The 16423-nt window shown below is 44.0% G+C and overlaps 2 protein-coding genes across 8 annotated transcripts in view; one reads left to right on the forward strand and one right to left on the reverse strand.

Annotated features, from left to right (window-relative positions):
• Positions 1-15: 15 nt before the first annotated feature.
• Positions 16-11711, reverse strand: GSTZ1 (glutathione S-transferase zeta 1). Of its 4 annotated transcripts, none has more exons than XM_053378565.1 (10): positions 11054-11702; positions 9519-9589; positions 8984-9035; positions 7086-7153; positions 6880-6960; positions 5902-6027; positions 4493-4568; positions 3829-3881; positions 1817-1866; positions 16-382 (listed from the first exon to the last, which is right to left on the reverse strand). In XM_053378565.1, exons 2-10 carry the CDS (start codon positions 9534-9536, stop codon positions 256-258), a joined length of 651 nt encoding a protein of 216 aa, XP_053234540.1. In that variant the 5' UTR covers positions 9537-9589; positions 11054-11702; the 3' UTR covers positions 16-255. The 4 variants fall into 4 exon arrangements, with proteins under 4 accessions (XP_053234540.1, XP_053234531.1, XP_053234524.1 ...); XM_053378556.1 differs by having other exon boundaries at positions 9519-9664; XM_053378549.1 differs by lacking the exon at positions 9519-9589 and having other exon boundaries at positions 11054-11700.
• An 844-nt stretch (positions 11712-12555) lies between these two features.
• POMT2 (protein O-mannosyltransferase 2) overlaps positions 12556-16423 on the forward strand; it is a 33432-nt gene continuing 29564 nt past the window's right edge. For 2 of the 4 annotated variants that reach the window (XM_053378493.1, XM_053378513.1), the window contains exons 1-4: positions 12557-12839; positions 13294-13378; positions 13579-13683; positions 15110-15218. In XM_053378493.1, coding sequence (XP_053234468.1) covers positions 12640-12839; positions 13294-13378; positions 13579-13683; positions 15110-15218 — 499 coding nt within the window. In that variant the 5' untranslated portion in view covers positions 12557-12639. Of the gene's footprint in view, positions 12840-12932; positions 12970-13293; positions 13379-13578; positions 13684-15109; positions 15219-16423 lie in introns of those variants that run through there. The other 2 variants (XM_053378503.1, XM_053378521.1) reach the window with 2 other exon arrangements.

Here is a 16423-nt window from a genome sequence, read left to right on the forward strand (position 1 = left end):
ACCCGAGGGTCTCAGAATAAAACCAGAATAAACCATGCTGGTGGAGTGCATCTCCCTCTCTTAGCAGGAAATCATTCAAGTTGTGGTTCTTCCTAGATGGTGGCACATAGAGTCCCTTTATGGGCAAATTATTATTACTATTATTTATTTATTTAATTTATATACCACCTGCAGGTCTCAGGGCAGTTCACAAGATAATAATTTTTTTAAAAAAAGTTAGGCCCAAATCTTCCTCAGTAAAAAAATGGGGCAGCTTTAGGCTCTTAGTTCTGAAGGGGTATCTGGCTGCCGTGATGGATGGCTGGTTTGGAACGCTTCCAGTTCCAAGAGAGCTTTGTTGATTCTGTTTATTGTGGGGAATGGCGTAAGATCTACTTTAAACCTGCCAAGACAAATGAATAGTTAGACATAGAGGCTGTGGTAGTTAATGTAGTGATTAGGGGTAGACAAATGTGTCAATTTCGGTTCTCTGTTTCTCATTTTCCCAATCTTAAATAGTACTTCATTTTCCCACAGCAATTTGATAACAAGAAAATTCATCAGCATCCTAATGTGTGTTTGTGTGCGCATACACACACAGTTTCCCCAACTGCAGTTTTAAAAATCAGTTTCCCCTAATTTAATGCATTTTTATATGTTCTTTTCACTAACATAATTTTCATGCACACCCTTCCCCAGTATATGCATTTCTGTGCACATCACTTGGCTGGAGAAATGCACCACAAAACTGGGAGAAGAGTGAATTTCTAAGGATGGCTTTGTTTCGGCTCTTGTATTGTATCAGAAAGTGCAGATTTGCCTTTAAATGCAAACAAAATCAAATATTTCCCCTATCCATAATAGCAATATATTCAGTGAATAAATGTTCCACCCAGAAGCCATGATCCAGTGAAAATAAGCTCTTGCACAAAAGCTTCATTGGTGTAAATGCTTCCCCCCCCCCCGTTAATTGTAGCATGCATTTCAAGGGGGGAGGATGGGATTCCCTAGGATTTTTGCTGGGGAGGAAAGGACTAATCTTCCCCTGCCCTGCATTTACTTTGGTTCCCTCATCATTGTTGTTAAATGAACAAAAATGGCTGTTGTGATTGCCAGTGATGCACTAAGCATCTTGTGTAGCTAGATGTCGGCAACCGAAGCAGGGGCATTTAGGCCAGCTTCCTCAACCTTGGCCCTCCGGATGTTTCTGGCCTACAACTCCCATGATCCCTAGCTAGCAGGACTAGTGGTCAGGGATGATGGGAATTGTAGTCTCAAAGCCTGATTTAGGCAGAGGAGAAACAATACAGAACTGGGATGTGGAAGACAAAAGTCTAGTGGACATCCTAATTCTGGGCTGTTTAGGTGAGAGGGTGGTGTTTCACGTGTCATCTTGAACTGGGATGACTCACTGCCTGCCTTCCAAGTGTAGATTGGAACGCTGCACTTTTTAATTTTCTATTTTTCTTAATAAACACAAAGTGATAAGCAATGTTGGGCACATTCAGAGTACACCCATCTAAGTCAGCAGACCCAAGTCATTTTAGCCATCTTATTTCAGTGGGTTTATTTTTAAGCACCGTGACTTCATACAGATATCGCCCATTGCTTCATACAATACATGAATGTCAAAATATAAAACATAACAGCATTGCACTTCTCCTGACTTCCCTTCCTCCCCAACGTTTTCTGGAAGTAGAATCCCAATGCAGAAAGTTTATCCAATTTGTTTGCTACTTCAGTAGGTATTATCCTCCCACCCCAAGTATGACTGCCAACTAGGCCAATGGGGTCACACCAGTAGCCCTAGCAACTAGCAAGGCATAGTTCTGCTTACCTCCCGGCATTGAAAACTTGGGGAACCAAGCAAAGGTCAGCCATGGTTACCTGCAGAAAAGCAGAAAGAAATGTTAAAGCAGTTCCAAGAGCCCTTCAGCTTTTCAACCTAGCGGGGATTGTGTTTTCTCAGAGTTAAATTATAGTGGTGACATTTTGATGTGGCTGGAATATCAGCTCAGAGACTGGTGGAATGACAGTGGAGAAGTCTCTCTGCTTCCTCTTCTATCTAATGTATCAGAATCATAGAATTGTATAGTTGGAAGGGATCCCGAGGGTCATCTAACCCAACCCCCGCAATGCTGGAATCAAAAAAGTGATCGGTGTCATGTGATGGCGATGATCCTATGGGAGGCACAGCGCTGAGCAGTTTGATATTAAAAGCAATGAGAAGAGGCAGGGGATGTGGAAGACAAATTAATACAATACCAAATTCTGCTTACAGAAATATCTTAACGGTTTGACATTAAAAAACGTACTGTAACCCTTTGCAATTAGTTTGCTGGGAAACTCCAGTTCACTATTTTCTGTAGCTGAGCTCATTAACTGGATATGGATTTATTTATTGTGATATTTATACCCCCGCCATTCCATTTTGTATTAGAATACTCAGGGCAGCTGATATGAACAGTTTAAAAAGTATTGTGAACCATTTAAAAATGATCAGGAATTATTTTTTAAAAAATTAAGCTACACACTTGAGCAGCAGATGAAAACAACCAAGACAAAGTACCAGGTATGATTAAAATCAGCACTTGGTAGCTGGCAGGCCATTTGGAACAGGAAAATCTCTAGCTGATGAAACACTATTGAAAGGGGCTAGATGGCTCACTCAGGGCTGTTTCAACTGACCTACATGAATGAGCAGCATCCGGCAGGTGAAGATAGTCCTTTTCAGGTATCCTTTTCAGCCGTGAAGTACTGTATTAGATTTGCAGTATAATTTGGGGGCATGTGTGGACTTTGGTTAACCATTGTTATTTTTGTATTCAGATATGTTGGGTTTGCATTTGATAATTTGGGTATGTGCACGCATGTGGCTTGCTCTCCTGTTCCCTTTTAATTCTCTGCTGGCTGGGTGCAAAGGTGGGTCTCGATGGAGGAGATGACGGCAAGAATATAAGTTCATTAAACAGAACTGGATTTGCAAGAACCCCTTTCAACTAACGTTTCCTTGAGACCCCCCAAAAGATCTCCATGCTTTGGGGCCTTGGAAGGAGAAAGAACATAATGGCCACTCCCCCACCTCTGTACATACAACAACCAGAGTAACAGCTTGCACACTATCCTGTGACATTTTGATTGGACTGCTAACAGTAGCAGGTGGCACTGTTGCTCAACTTTTGCTGTAGCCAAGAATACAGGGGTAATGTTCAGCCTTTTGCGAGAGGTCCCTAAAACGGTTAACTGGGGTAGGGAGAGAAAGGAATAAGTAAACTATTAGCTTACTGTGTCCTTGGATCTCTACTCGCTTGGCCTCTGCGTTGATACCAGTGCACAGATAAGAGAACATAAGAACAGCCTGCTGGATCAGGCCAATGGTCCATCAATCCAGTTCTCTCAGTGGCCAACCAGATGTCTATGGGAAACTCACAAACAGGACCTGAGCACCAGAGCCCTCTCCCCTGCTGTAGTTTCCAGCAACTGGTATTCAGAAGCTTTGCTGCCTCCAGCTGTGGAGACAGAGCGCAGCCATCATGGTTGGTAACCATCAATAGCTCTCTCCTCCGTGAATTTGTCTAATCCTCTTTTAAAGCCAATGAAGTTGGGGACCATCACTGCCTCCTGGGGGAGCGACTTCCACAGTGTGACTATGTGTTGCATGAAGAAGCACTTCTCGTCTTTATCTGTCCTAAATCTCCCAACATTCAGCTTCATTGGATGTCCACAAGTGATTTCTTGACTTAGGAAATCTGGGGAGTTCCTTGTTGGCACCCTGGTTAACCAAACCTTGGTAATTCTGAGTTTCTCATTATCTTGGTCCTCAGAGGACAGGATCGCATCTTGCCTTACCTCATCCCCAACACAGTAGCGCCCAGCTGTTTCACGCAGGATCTGCTCCAAAGCTCCAGGAAAAGAAAACAGCATGTTGTTGGAAATCGAGAACACACTTTTTGTTTTTCAACATAGACAAATCACACTGCTAAATTTGGCATTGTTTTCATAAAGGAGCATTAAACGTCCTGGTTATTAAATGGCAAATATCTGGACCTCCCAAGGAGAATATCGCATCGGTTTAGCTTCTTCCCTGTTGGACCACATGTTTATGCAGGGGTGAGGAAGCCAATAGGCCAGATCCATATTTCCCCAGCCCTACTAGGTCAAATGTGAATGATAGGTGTGGGTGCCCCCTTGCCAATCACCTGACATCACTATGTCAGATGCTTCTGTGATTTGAAGTCCCAGCTGTTGGGACTTTGTTCAAAGTGCAGTGTGAGGCTCTTTGAAAGCCCTTTTCCAAACAGCCTTATGCTGCTCTTTAAACTTGTGCTGCCTGAGACTAATAGGAGCTTAATCCAAAGCAGCTGAAGGGATACCAGATTGATGGAGGCTGGCTTAACTGTTCCACCAGTGTCTTCCAGTACAAGCCAGACAGGAGGACAGCTTTCTCCTCAAAACCTCCTACCTGGCTAGCAGATGGCTAAAGTGCAGCTAAAAGTTTCAACCTGGGACTCACCTTTGAAACCACGAGAAATGCAGTTCTTTGCCCATTCTTGCTTCTTCTCGCCGAACTGCTCCAGGACAGTCAAGTTCTGATAAAATGTAGGAAGAGCCAGCAGGTTAGATTGCCTCTACTGTACAACACCCAGAAGCTTCACTATACGGTGGCTAATAAGTAAATATTAATAATAAAAAGAGAAGGAAGGTTGGAACACTACTTTTGGGGTGTGTGAAGGTATGGCAAAGACAATTATTCAGATAGTGAGGCTTTGATCTATGATATATTGCAAGGGTAGCTAAGCTGTGTCTTTCTAGGGGAGGAACTCACATCATCCCTGACCCTCGGTCAGGGTGTCCTGGGCTGATGGGAACAAGAGTCCAATAACATCTGAAGCGCTGCAGATTCACCACCCCTGCTGTAGTGTTATGTGCCTTTTGAACCTTAAGGCTGAGGCAAGACAAATAGGTATTGTCTTGCTTTTATCTCTAGGGACTTTTTTGTCTGGAACAGATACAAAGAGGGCCACAGACAATGAGTACTGAGTGAGCACTAGTACAACACAGTATGAGGGCAGGGGTCATCTGCAATACTATCTGTAGAAATTCATTACTCCCACCTTCCTGGGAGAGGCCTTCAAGATGCCCTTTTTACTGTGCATTCATGATTATTTGCACACTCGTGATAGTGTGGTTACAACAGGGTTTGCACCTGCAAAAGTGTCAGGGTAATAATACTATTTTGTGTAGAGTAAGTTCCAGTCCTGTACCTTCTGCTAACATTCTGTCACTTTTTATACTTCAAATGTTGCAGTTTGTTTGTTTTTTTGCACTGCAGTGCAAAAGTGCACTTCCGGGGGGAAGTAATGTTGAGGAAGCATTGCTTCCAGTTGGAACGATGTGTGGCTGGTCCAGTATAAATCCACCCCCAATTTTGCACTATCACTGTGTCTTTTATATATTGCAGAATATATATCCGGGGGGCAACCCAATCAGGAGGGGTGTTCTGAACCACAGGCCCAAAGGAAGGCTCGTGGGAGTGGTTTGGTGCAGGAACACCAAAGGAGGACATCAAAAACATCAGAGTGGCCAATTATAGGGCTTTATTAAAGGAGGTGTAACATTACAGCAGGACAGATTCTGTGGACAAGCCATTTCCTTGCTGCGGTGTCTGTCCCATGTCTGCAAAGGCTAGGAGACCTGGCAAGCTGCTTTGCTGTAAGCCTACAATGTATTTAATAAAGCACCAGAACTAGCCATTCTGATGTTCTTGACATCCTTTGGTATCCCTGCACCCAACCATTCCTACGAGCCCTCCTTGGGGCCTGAGGTTCGTAACAAGAGACACCGCTTCATTTGCAGTCCGTAGTAAACTCTGATCCAACAGGGTTAAGGATGGATAGGCAGGCCCAGCAACTGGGCAATTACCTGCAAGGGTTGAATTCCAGAAGCAATGTGCTCTGAGATCATCCGCACCTGGGCTCTCTTCTTTGGATCCTGGGGCAGGAGACTAGGTTTTGGACGCGTCTCCTCCAGGTACTCTATTATCGCTACCTGCAATAAGCGGAGAGACTTTTAGATAAGAATGGCCTGGGAAGGGGGGGCGGGAGTGGTTGAAATGGAGACAGTAGTTCCCTGGTGCAGATCAAGGAGTGAGAAATCTAAAGCAGTAGTTCCCAAACCTTCCCTCCTCCCATGGATTTGATGAGGGTTTTGTCTGCTGCAGCAATTGTAATGTGGCTGTACTAGATACTGTATGACTCTTTAAATGGTATTGCTTTTATTTTCTATATATTATAAAATAATTATATAAACTGCAAGAAATAAAAGAAGCAATAGAAATACAATTAAAAATCAATATAAATATTTAACACAACGGATGTGCCATTTCCCATCTTCAGCGACAAATCCACAGGTAAGCCATGGATCACCTGAATGAAGCTTGTGCACCACAAGCTCTAGATCTGCTTGGATTAAACCAAGCCTGGGGCTTTCCAGATGTTGGGTATTACAACTCCAGTCGCCTCTCATTATCAGCCATGCAGGCTGGGGCTGATGAAAGCTGGAGTTCAACAACCTCTGGAGGGCCAAAGGTTCTCCATATGTCTTTCAAGCTAAGCTGGAGCATATGCTAGTAAAAGCATATCCTATGTAAGGAACGAATCTCATGGCTCAGAACAATCAGTACGGAACTACAGGTAGGATGGGATTCTCCAAGCAACATCAGTGTGGGATTAACTTCATGGTGAAAAGAAACCCATTTAACGGTGCTGCTAGGTGTTTCTATCCCACTCCCGATAGCTTCCTTTCCAGCAAGTCCCAAGCCCGCTCCTGAGATCTGGAGTGCAAAGTCCTTTGCCTGGGCAGCAGAACCAAGTAAATAATTAATACAGATTGCTTACTCACTGACTGCGAGAGGGTGATGCCATCAATTTTGAGGGCTGGGACTTGCTGCATTGGGTTCACTGCTTGGAACTCTGGTGTCAGCTGTGGAGACAGGACAGCTCCTGAGACGTTTGGGCTCCGCTACTGAAGCCCAGAAGAGCAAAGCTTCCCCCTTGCAGAGGCACCACCCTGCCTGCTATGCAGGCCACATCCCACCATCTCCTTACCTGCTGCCCTCCATCCTTCACAAGGTTGACAGGTGCTGAATCATAGGCAATTCCTTTCAGAGCCAGTGCTGCCAAGAGAAAGGGTGGCATACAGTTTCATGATGCTAGCTACTCCAATTTATATATTTTTATCACTTCATTTTTAAACGCTCTGAACACTGTGGAAGTTGAAGCAACAAAACAACAAAAATCTGTAGAATCAGCATCACAAGAACTTGTAATAATATGGATTTAAGAACTAAGGTGTGCTTTAAGAGCAAATATGAGAACCAGGATTTTGTTTCAAAAGAGGAATGTGCTCATTTATGTTTAAAGCAACAGCAGTGGTTTCTGTGGAGCTAATTCACCTTCCTCACTGAAGGTCAAACTAGATGTGACTTGAGAAGACAGGTTTGCTGTTCAGGTGTCTCTGTTTAGATATAAAGCAAGGGGTGTCTACCACTTTTCCACAACAGGTAAGCATGGATGAGAGGGGGCTGAACTCTTTCACCTTCCAGTTGTTGCTGAACTACAACTCCCAGCCCTAGCAAGCATGGTCGGTGGCCAGGGATGATGGAAGTTGTAGTGCAGCAACATCTGGAGGAACAAAGGTTCCCCACTCCTACACTGAAACAACAAACCAGACACCAGGCTGCTTCACCATGTTCTGCAATCTGGAGAGAGCAATTCAGTTAACATGGTTGATGCTCTATTTGACTAATAGTTGTAACCCCCAACCAGAGTCAGTCTTGTTTATCTTGCTAGATTATATCAGGTTATGAGCTTCAACAGACAGAACTTTTAAAACCCAAAGTCTTCCAGCATTCCTTGAGTGTTTCCAGAGTGCCTCTAAAGAATGTAGGAAATGCAGACATCTGGATTGTGGTATTTTTATGTAGAAAATATGTATTAATTAATCACAGTCCTCAGATAAAAAAGACCAGCCAAAGAGAGAAGAAGCTACATAAAAATCCTTATGAGTGCAGAAATATTTGGGAATTTCTAGATTGTGTACATTGCAATATAGGAGTAAATGTGGCCTGTCTCACAAATGTTTTCTGCCACAGAAGAGGGCTACTTTGCACATTACAGAACTTCCTGCATGTAGTGCACTTTATGCAAAGGAATAAAAAAATTAACCTCATGTGTTAACAGTGCAATCCTAACCATGTATGCTCAGAAATAAGTCCTATTGAATTCAATGGGGCTTACTTCCAGGTAAGTGGGGTTAGAACAGCAGCCTGAAACATCACTTTTGATGTACAGTGGAACCTCGGGTTGCGGACGTAATCCATGACGGAGGCATGTCTGCAACCTGCAGTGTTCGCATTCTGAAGCGCTGCATCTGCACATGCGCAAAGCGCGATTGGCGAAACCTGGAAGTAACCCTTTCCCGTACTTCCGGGTTTCCCGCGGTCCGTAACCCGAAAACACGTAACCCGAAGCGTCCGTAACATGAGGTATGATTGTATATACGGGCTGCACATGTTGGACACATGGGCTGTAGCCAACTGCTTTCTCCTAAGACAATCTGCACACAGGTTACACAATATTTTTTCCATTTTTGCAGTGCAGTCCTATATGTGTCTACTTAGAAGTAAGCACCACTGAGCTCAGTCAGGCTTGCTTCCAGGTAAGTGTGAATAGGGTTGCTCCCTTAAAGTACAAACTTGTCCTCTGTATTCACACAATCTAGGAGCTTTCTTCTTTTCACACCAAACTAATTCTAGCACTTGCTCCCACTCTTTACCACAGGTAAAGAAGACACATTTCAATCTTCAGAAATGGCTGATCTTTCGGATATATGTTTGCTGCTCTGTGGTTTAATAAATCATTTATTAACTGCGTTTTGATGAAGAAATGCAAAAGACTCTTAACTGGCAGCATCCTATAGAATAGGATTCCATGCCTATGCTTACCAATTCTCACTCTCCAGGTGCAGGAACTTCTGAAATAAGTATAGAGGACTGGCTGCAGTGGGGATGGGGGTGGGACAAGGAACAAAAGTAAGTTACAATTGAAGCAGACTCACTAATATTGAAATAAATGTTAAAAGTTACTAAGTCCATAGAAAACAGATAATTTGTTTTAGTTTTTTTTTCCTTTTAGCACAAGACAGTCTTGCCATTTGTCTTGTGATTCTCCTGAAAATGAAATTGACTCACTTTGCAAACAGCTTGTTTAGACAAGAGTGGCCTCACAGATTCCTATTTCTTCTTCTGAAATACTGGCATTTTCCACTGTTGACCCCTCCTCATCGCCCACCCCACCCTGCAAATCCCGAACAGCTATAAGATGGAAGCTCACTTTCTAAACTTTCAGTGAAGGTGTGCCTGAAGACCAGCAGCTTCTACTCCAGGGGAATATTATAGCAAAGTGTGTGGGAAAAGTGACACAACAATGCTATGATATCAAGACAGAGCCTCACCTACCAGAAACCCACGTTTATCTCACCTTTTTAGAAGCCTCCATGCTGCATGTGGTGCAGGATTCTCAGAATGATAGCCAGCTCACACTGTCTAAAACTTGCAGGGAGGGTGAGAGGGAGGAATATTTCCCTTGCAGCCAATTGGAGAAATTTCATAATCCCACCCTTTTAGCTATCAGATGGCAAAACAGAGAAAGACAAAGATCTCATTGCTTAGCACTTTTAGTCAGATACTGGGGTGGGGGACTAGAGCTGTGGGACTTTTTTTTTGTAAAATAGGCAAGCTGGGCCTGTAGTTATTTACTGCAGGGACAGAAAAACTGTGGTCCTCCAGATGTTGCTAGACTTCATCTCCTACCACCATCATATCTGGATAGTCTCTGCCCGAAAAAGAATCTATTAGAAAGACCCTAAGACTTGCCGATCAGAAGGTTGGCGGTTCGAATCCCCACAACGGGGTGAGCTCCCGTTGCTCGGTCCCTGCTTCTGCCAACCTAGCAGTTTGAAAGCACATCAAAGTGCAAGTAGATCAATAGGTACTGCTCCGGCGGGAAGGTAAATGGCGTTTCCTTCGCCAGAAGCGGCTTAGTCATGCTGGCCACATGACCTGGAAGCTGTACGCCAGCTCCTTCAGCCAATAAAGACAGATGAGCGCCGCAACCCCAGAGTCGGTCACGACTGGACCTAATGGTCGGGGTCCCTTTACCTTTCCTTAAAGGATTGTGGCAAAATAAATTTGGGGGTGGAGAAAGTGCATAGTCGAGCAATTGCATAATAACCCTTCAGCAACCGACCTTCAACTTTATTGTGTTTTACAATCAAGCTGGTAAAAGAACTGTAAACAACCCTGAGGTCCTTTTTGAAATAGTGGGTACAAACGAGATAGGTAGAAAGCTTAGAATCCTCACTAACCAGTGCCACAGGAAACTGCCTTATACTCAGACAGACTATTGGCCCATCTAACTGCACTGACTGACAGCAGCTCTCCAGGGTTTCAGGCAGAGGTCTTGGGAGATGTGGGGTATTAAACCTGAGACCTTTTGCATGAGCCACAGTCTCTCCCAAAGGGGATGGGGATATGGGACCAGGATTATTCCAGGTTAATAAATCACAGAACAAAGATTTATGGTGTATCCCTGGTTGCCCAGAAGGCAAAACTCCATCCCGACTTTGTCTCCTGCTCCATTTTGTTGTTTATCAATCTGAAATCCTATACTTCAGAGTATTCCTCACTGAACCTCACAGGATATCCTTCTGTACTTGGTAGACGGGTACAGGGTAGCTCAGTTACACGGGGAAATTGTCACAGCAAAAAGAATTAAAATGGGCATTAAGCTTTCGTCTGAGCAGAATATTTAACTCAAATGGAAGCCTGGATACAAGGAAAGAATATTCAGGAAAAACAAGAAAAAGAAATACAAACAGCGTGTTCCTCCAAGCACCCTTCACTAACGTGTTGTCGTCCGGATGTTTTGGACTACAACTCCCATCAGCCCTAGACAGCTGGCTTTGCAAACACAAATGTATCTTTTCCCCCTCCGCTTGTTGTAATAGCAACTACCTTCGCTAATGCGGCACACATCCTGTGCAGTCCTTCGTCTTTCTCTAGCCGAAGAACGAAGCTATGATTTTTTTGCTCAACAGGGCATTGGCTATGATAAGAATAGCCGCCCCTCCTGTTCCGCGCTGGCGTTTTACTGCCTGCCAGCCTTGAATGGAGACTTTGTTCGAGAGTAGACGCTTTTCCCGTGAGTCGGTGGGATTCTGGGAGTTGTAGTTTCAGCTCATTCCAAAAGTCTTAAAACTGGCCCTTTTTATTCCTTAGGATTTAAGGCGGCAAGCACGAATTTAAAAGAGAACACCTCAGAAAATGCACATTTCAGAGAGGCAGCTGTGTCAATCTTTTGCAGCAAAAGCGAAACAATGCTTTGGCCGCCCAGGACCCAGTTTGGCAAATGAGGCAACTTATTTTACAAAAAGGTAAAATACGGTTATATTCGCCTTGACAACTGCAATACATATAGCATTAAGAAAATGTCGGGTTAAACTGAAGGCTTCTTTATTTAACCCAGAGCAGTAAAGAAATCACCGAAAAGGTTAAAAAACAAACAAACCAATGTTCCCAGAAAGTGAATTGTAAGCAATCTCTACCCTAGCTCCTAGTTACAATTTTCCCGATTCTCATCCTTGCTTTCCAAAGACCAGTGGACAAAATCCTGGCACAGACTTCGTCTACTTTGTATTGCCCCTCCCTCAGCGGAAAGGCGGAGGGGCGGATGGATGGGTGTCTCACCCTGCTAGGAATTTTATATAATGAGGTGTTAAGTTTAACTCCTCGCCTGCTAGTGTGAGTTTCTGCATCAAATTAATTCACATCACGTTGGCCCAATAAAAATGTCACATCACCTTTAACTATTCTGGGAACCTTTAATTATTTTGCCCATCACGTCCCATCACGTCCAACAATCAACTAGATCCTCAGATTGATCCGTTTATTTTTAATTTCACATTTTCCCCTTTTCTCGGCCAGATCTCGCTATCAAAGCAGCTTGTTTTCCTCTGAAAGAGCAGGAAGTGGGAGTTTTAAATTAGTGTCTTCAAACAGTTCTGCTAGCCCATGTTTTAGCAGGAACTTTTATATGTACAGATGTCCTTTAAACATGTCTAGCCCTTCTCTGACAGGTAACCCTAGGATACAGTATTTCAGAGATAGCAGCTTGTCAGTCATAATGCAGAATTATGAAGTCACTTCTGATGTCAGCATAGAGTACAATTGACAGTATGATTGTATCTGGATCATCCCTCAGTCTGCAAGTAGAGGCAGGAGACTAAACAAGGCAGCCCCTCTGGTGCTGCTTGCTGCCCTTGATGCCACAGTGCTTACAGAGACATGCAGCGGATGCCAGGTTTTATCGAACGTCGCAAAACTCCGCCAATCCATTCTGGCGCGCACAGCCTTGCCTCAAGGACTACGCTTCCCACAATGCAGTGGGAGCCTCTGTAGTTCCCCGCCCCTCGCTCACGTGGGGTGGAACGGCAAACTCTTTTGCCCATCATGCCTGTCGAACGCGGACTCTCCTTCCCGTGGTGCATCGGGCGCAGGCAAGGTAGGGGGGCCGGCAGGAGGCGCCTCCTGTCTGGCCGCGAATGCCGCTGGCGGCGAACGACAACGACCAGGCCGTACCGGCCGGCCTGCGGCAGCGAAAAGCCCTCCGACTGGCAAGCGGCCCTGCGCCGACGCCCTCCGCAGCCCGGAGTCCCGGCTGGTTCTGGAGCCCGCTTGGCCTCGTCGTTTTCCTAAGCTTCGCAACCCGCTTCTATCGCCTACGGGAGCCGCCACACATCTGGTGAGGGGCTGTGGGGTGCCATGGTTACGAGGGCGGGGCTTAGATTCGGAGGCGGGGCTTGTGGGAAATGAGTTTCCATGATCTAGAACCCACTTCATCAGACGCGTTAACTGTTACCTTCCGTTGATAGGTGCACAAATACGCTTGTTTTTTAAAAACTGCCTTGATATTTTAATTTTACTTGGAAAAAAATTAAGGTGAGGTTTAAATTGTATTAAACACAATATATCTATTTGTGGCCCTTCCTCCAAAAAAACTCAGGTTGCCAAATGTAAGTCCCCTTCACTATTTTTACATTGCAACAACCTTACGAGAGAGCTGAAGTGGTCCAACGTCCCCAAGTGCAGATCTGCTTAGTGTTTTGTTTCATCATCACACTGAACAGCTAGGAGTGGCAAAGACTGATGTGAGCTGGAGGCTAACAGTCATCTTTTTACTCTTTTCCCTTTCATAGCTGGGATGAAACACATTTTGGAAAGATGGGAAGCTATTACATTAACAGAACCTTTTTCTTTGATGTCCATCCACCTCTGGGGAAGGTAAATAGCGAACACCAATTCTTACAAATTTTGAGATCTAAGAACATTTCCTTGACTGCAGAACGTTCTCATCCTGGATCAGTTACATCATCATTGTGTCTAAATTATGTCTTTTTATTAGATCAAGTTAGTGCTCTAAAAAGTTATAAATTACTTCATCTACTTTTGCTTGAATAAGGTCAGTCCTCTTCTCTCTCCAGATGCTGATAGGACTTGCCGGTTACCTGAGTGGCTATGATGGCACATTCCCTTTCCAGAAGCCAGGGGACAAATATGAACAACATAACTACATAGGAATGAGAGGGGTAAGACTGTGGGGCTTCTTAAATAACCAGAGGTCATATACAGTATGGAGAAGACCTAGAGTTTCTCTCTTCTCTCTCTCTGCTTCCAATAAACAAATGTTTATGTTTCAAGAATGGGTTTTGATTCCAGGTAATACTGTAATCTCCATTTCTAAAGCTGTACTACATCTGATGGTTGTACAGTAATCTAACATTTGGTAGGATTCGGAATGAGTAGAGAAGAGGAATAAAAAAGCTATGTGCAATGTTCTTTTAGTTGTCTCTTAGTTTATGAAATTAGTAACTTCAGTTAACTGCAGGGAGGAGGGAACCAGTCTTTGTCTGTCTGTCTGTCTGTCTGTCTCTCTCTCTCTCTCTCTCTCTAGCAGAATTTTCTGTCAGTTATTTTTAGTGCAGGGTTGTGTTTTCCTCATGCCCATGGAGGTATCACTGTCAGCAGTTTTGACTCTCAAACAATATGACATTTGGTGTTGTGGTTAGAGTTGTCAGACCAGGGTTCAAATGGCAACTCAGCCATGAAGCTCACTGGGTCACTTTGGGCCAGTCACTGCCTCTCAGCCTAACCTATATCACAGGGTTTTTTTGCGGGGGCGGGATTAAATGAATATGGGGGGAAACCATCTACATCACCTTGAACTTGTTTGAGAAAGGTGGGAGTGTTGCAAATATAGGGAAAAGGGAGATAATGTAGGTTAAGCTGTGGGATGGTTATATTTCCTCATTGTATGGGTTAATGGAAGCTTTAGAATTAGTGGTACCTCGGGTTACATACGCTTCAGGTTACAGACCTTGCTAACCCAGAAATATTACCTGGGTTAAGAATTTTGCTTCAGGATGAGAACAGAAATCGTGCAGCGGTGGCGCAGCGGCAGCAGCAGCAGGAGGCCCCATTAGCTAAAGTGGTGCTTCAGGTGAAGAACAGTTTCAGGTTAAGAACAGACCTCCAGAACGAATTAAGTTCTTAACCCGAGGTACCACTGTGTTTGGGCAGAAGTGAGGATGAATGAAGGTAGGGTGGTGGAGGATCAGATTTGGAACTTTTCATCTGTTTTATCTCTAGAGGAATATTTCTATCATGAAATCCTGACTAAACATCAGGAAGAACTTTGGGACAGTAAGAGCTGTTTGACAGTGGAACAGACTCCCTCGAGAAGTTGTGGGCTCTCCTTCACTGGAGGTTTTAAAGCAGAGATTGGATGGTCATTTGTTATAGATGCTTTAATTGAGATTCCTGCATTGTAGGGTGTTGGACTAGATGACCGTTGGTCTCTTCCAACGCTATGTTTCTATGAGGGTGGAGAATACTCAGCAGACTGACTTGAGTATACTTGGCTAATACTGTGTGTTTTTAAGGTTGGGTAGCAGCAGAGCTAAGGCCATGCTTTCTCATCACCATGTGAAGAGTGTTTCTCCTCTCTTTATTTAGTTCTGTGCGTTCCTTGGTTCGTGCCTGGTCCCCTTCTCTTACCTCACAGTGCTGGAGTTGTCCAAATCTCTGCCTGCAGCAATGCTTACAGCTGCCATTCTGATTTTTGGTAAGCATCCTCTTCATGTTGCAGGGTTTGTTTCATTAGTTTCCCCTGTTGGAAAACGATGCTCAGTGAAGGAGTTGGGCTTCAGAAACTTTAGGTGCTCCTGGTCTCCTGTCGCAGAAGACCCTATGTGTCAACATCCTTATTTAGTCACAGACTTGTGGGGAGTACCTGAACAAGCTTCTTGCCTTCAGTTTTCTGTCTTGAGAAAGGCCTAGTAATAAACACAGAGGATTATTGTGAGAAAAATATGATTAGGGTGTAAAATACTTTGAGTGCTTTTCACATGCAAAAATGTTTTAAGAGTCTGCATAAAAACAAATAAATGTTTTGAATATACGTATGCCCTGGGTACAATCAAAAGGGTGAAAAGTTTTCTCTTTTTTTGGTCCACATTATTTGGAAAGGAGAGAATGCAGGAACAAAGATGAGCTATAGGAGCATTTCTCAAGAGGGGACAAATTTAGCTGAAGAAGAGAAGGGGCAGATATTGAATAAGTGGAAAGTCGTGATAGGAAATGGCATTGGCTTAGGTAATGAGAGGTGGAGGAGGACAGGGAAGAGAACTATCTTGGCTGTTTCTTAATGTAAACCCAGGCCCTTGAGCCTGAGCTTCCACAGCTGCCTACCACCATGAACCACCATGGGCAGAATTGGCAGCAACAGCAGCAGGTATGTTTTTATGCTTATGATAATGTTTTGTTCTCTTGTTAATTATGCTATTTTAAATGTGCATCTTATATTTTACTTTCTTCAGTAATGCTTTATTCTGGATTGTTTTATTTGCTGCTTTAAAATGTTGTAAAGCGCTTTGAGATTGTTTTCCTAAAAATACAGTAGAACCTCGACTTACCACTGCCCGTACCCTTGAACAATCCGACTCACGACCGCGGCAAATCTGGAAGTAAAGACCGGGTTTGCCGCGATACGTGCAGAAGCGGCTGCCACTGACTGCACATGCGCAGAACGGCGCTGCCGCCGAATGTGCATGCGCAGAACGGTGCTTCTCCCAGCGACCTGGATCAGCTCACGAATGGACCTCTGGAACGGATTCCGTACATGAGTAGAGATTCCACTGTATAAAGTGGCATGAAAAGGAAATGAATAATAATAACAACAATTAACTGATGACCCCAAGCTGTATGCTTTAAAGCCGATATCTCTGATGGTGAATAGTATCTCTGACAGTGAAATAAATGTGTAGATGA

The sequence above is a fragment of the Podarcis raffonei genome, chromosome 1 (assembly GCF_027172205.1).
Source record: "Podarcis raffonei isolate rPodRaf1 chromosome 1, rPodRaf1.pri, whole genome shotgun sequence".
Lineage (NCBI taxonomy): Eukaryota > Metazoa > Chordata > Lepidosauria > Squamata > Lacertidae > Podarcis > Podarcis raffonei.

What these genes read in the sequence shown, in the direction of transcription:
- GSTZ1 (XM_053378549.1), bottom strand. Translation starts at nt 11,074, where the DNA reads ATGTGTGCCGCATTAGCGAAG. An exon ending in TGTGTGCCGCATTAGCGAAG is followed by an intron (nt 9,036 to 11,053) that starts GTAGTTGCTATT and finishes TCCCCACTGCAG; the next exon opens with CCAGTCCTCTATACTTATTT. An exon ending in GCATCACCCTCTCGCAGTCA is followed by an intron (nt 6,028 to 6,879) that starts GTGAGTAAGCAA and finishes CGCTTATTGCAG; the next exon opens with GTAGCGATAATAGAGTACCT.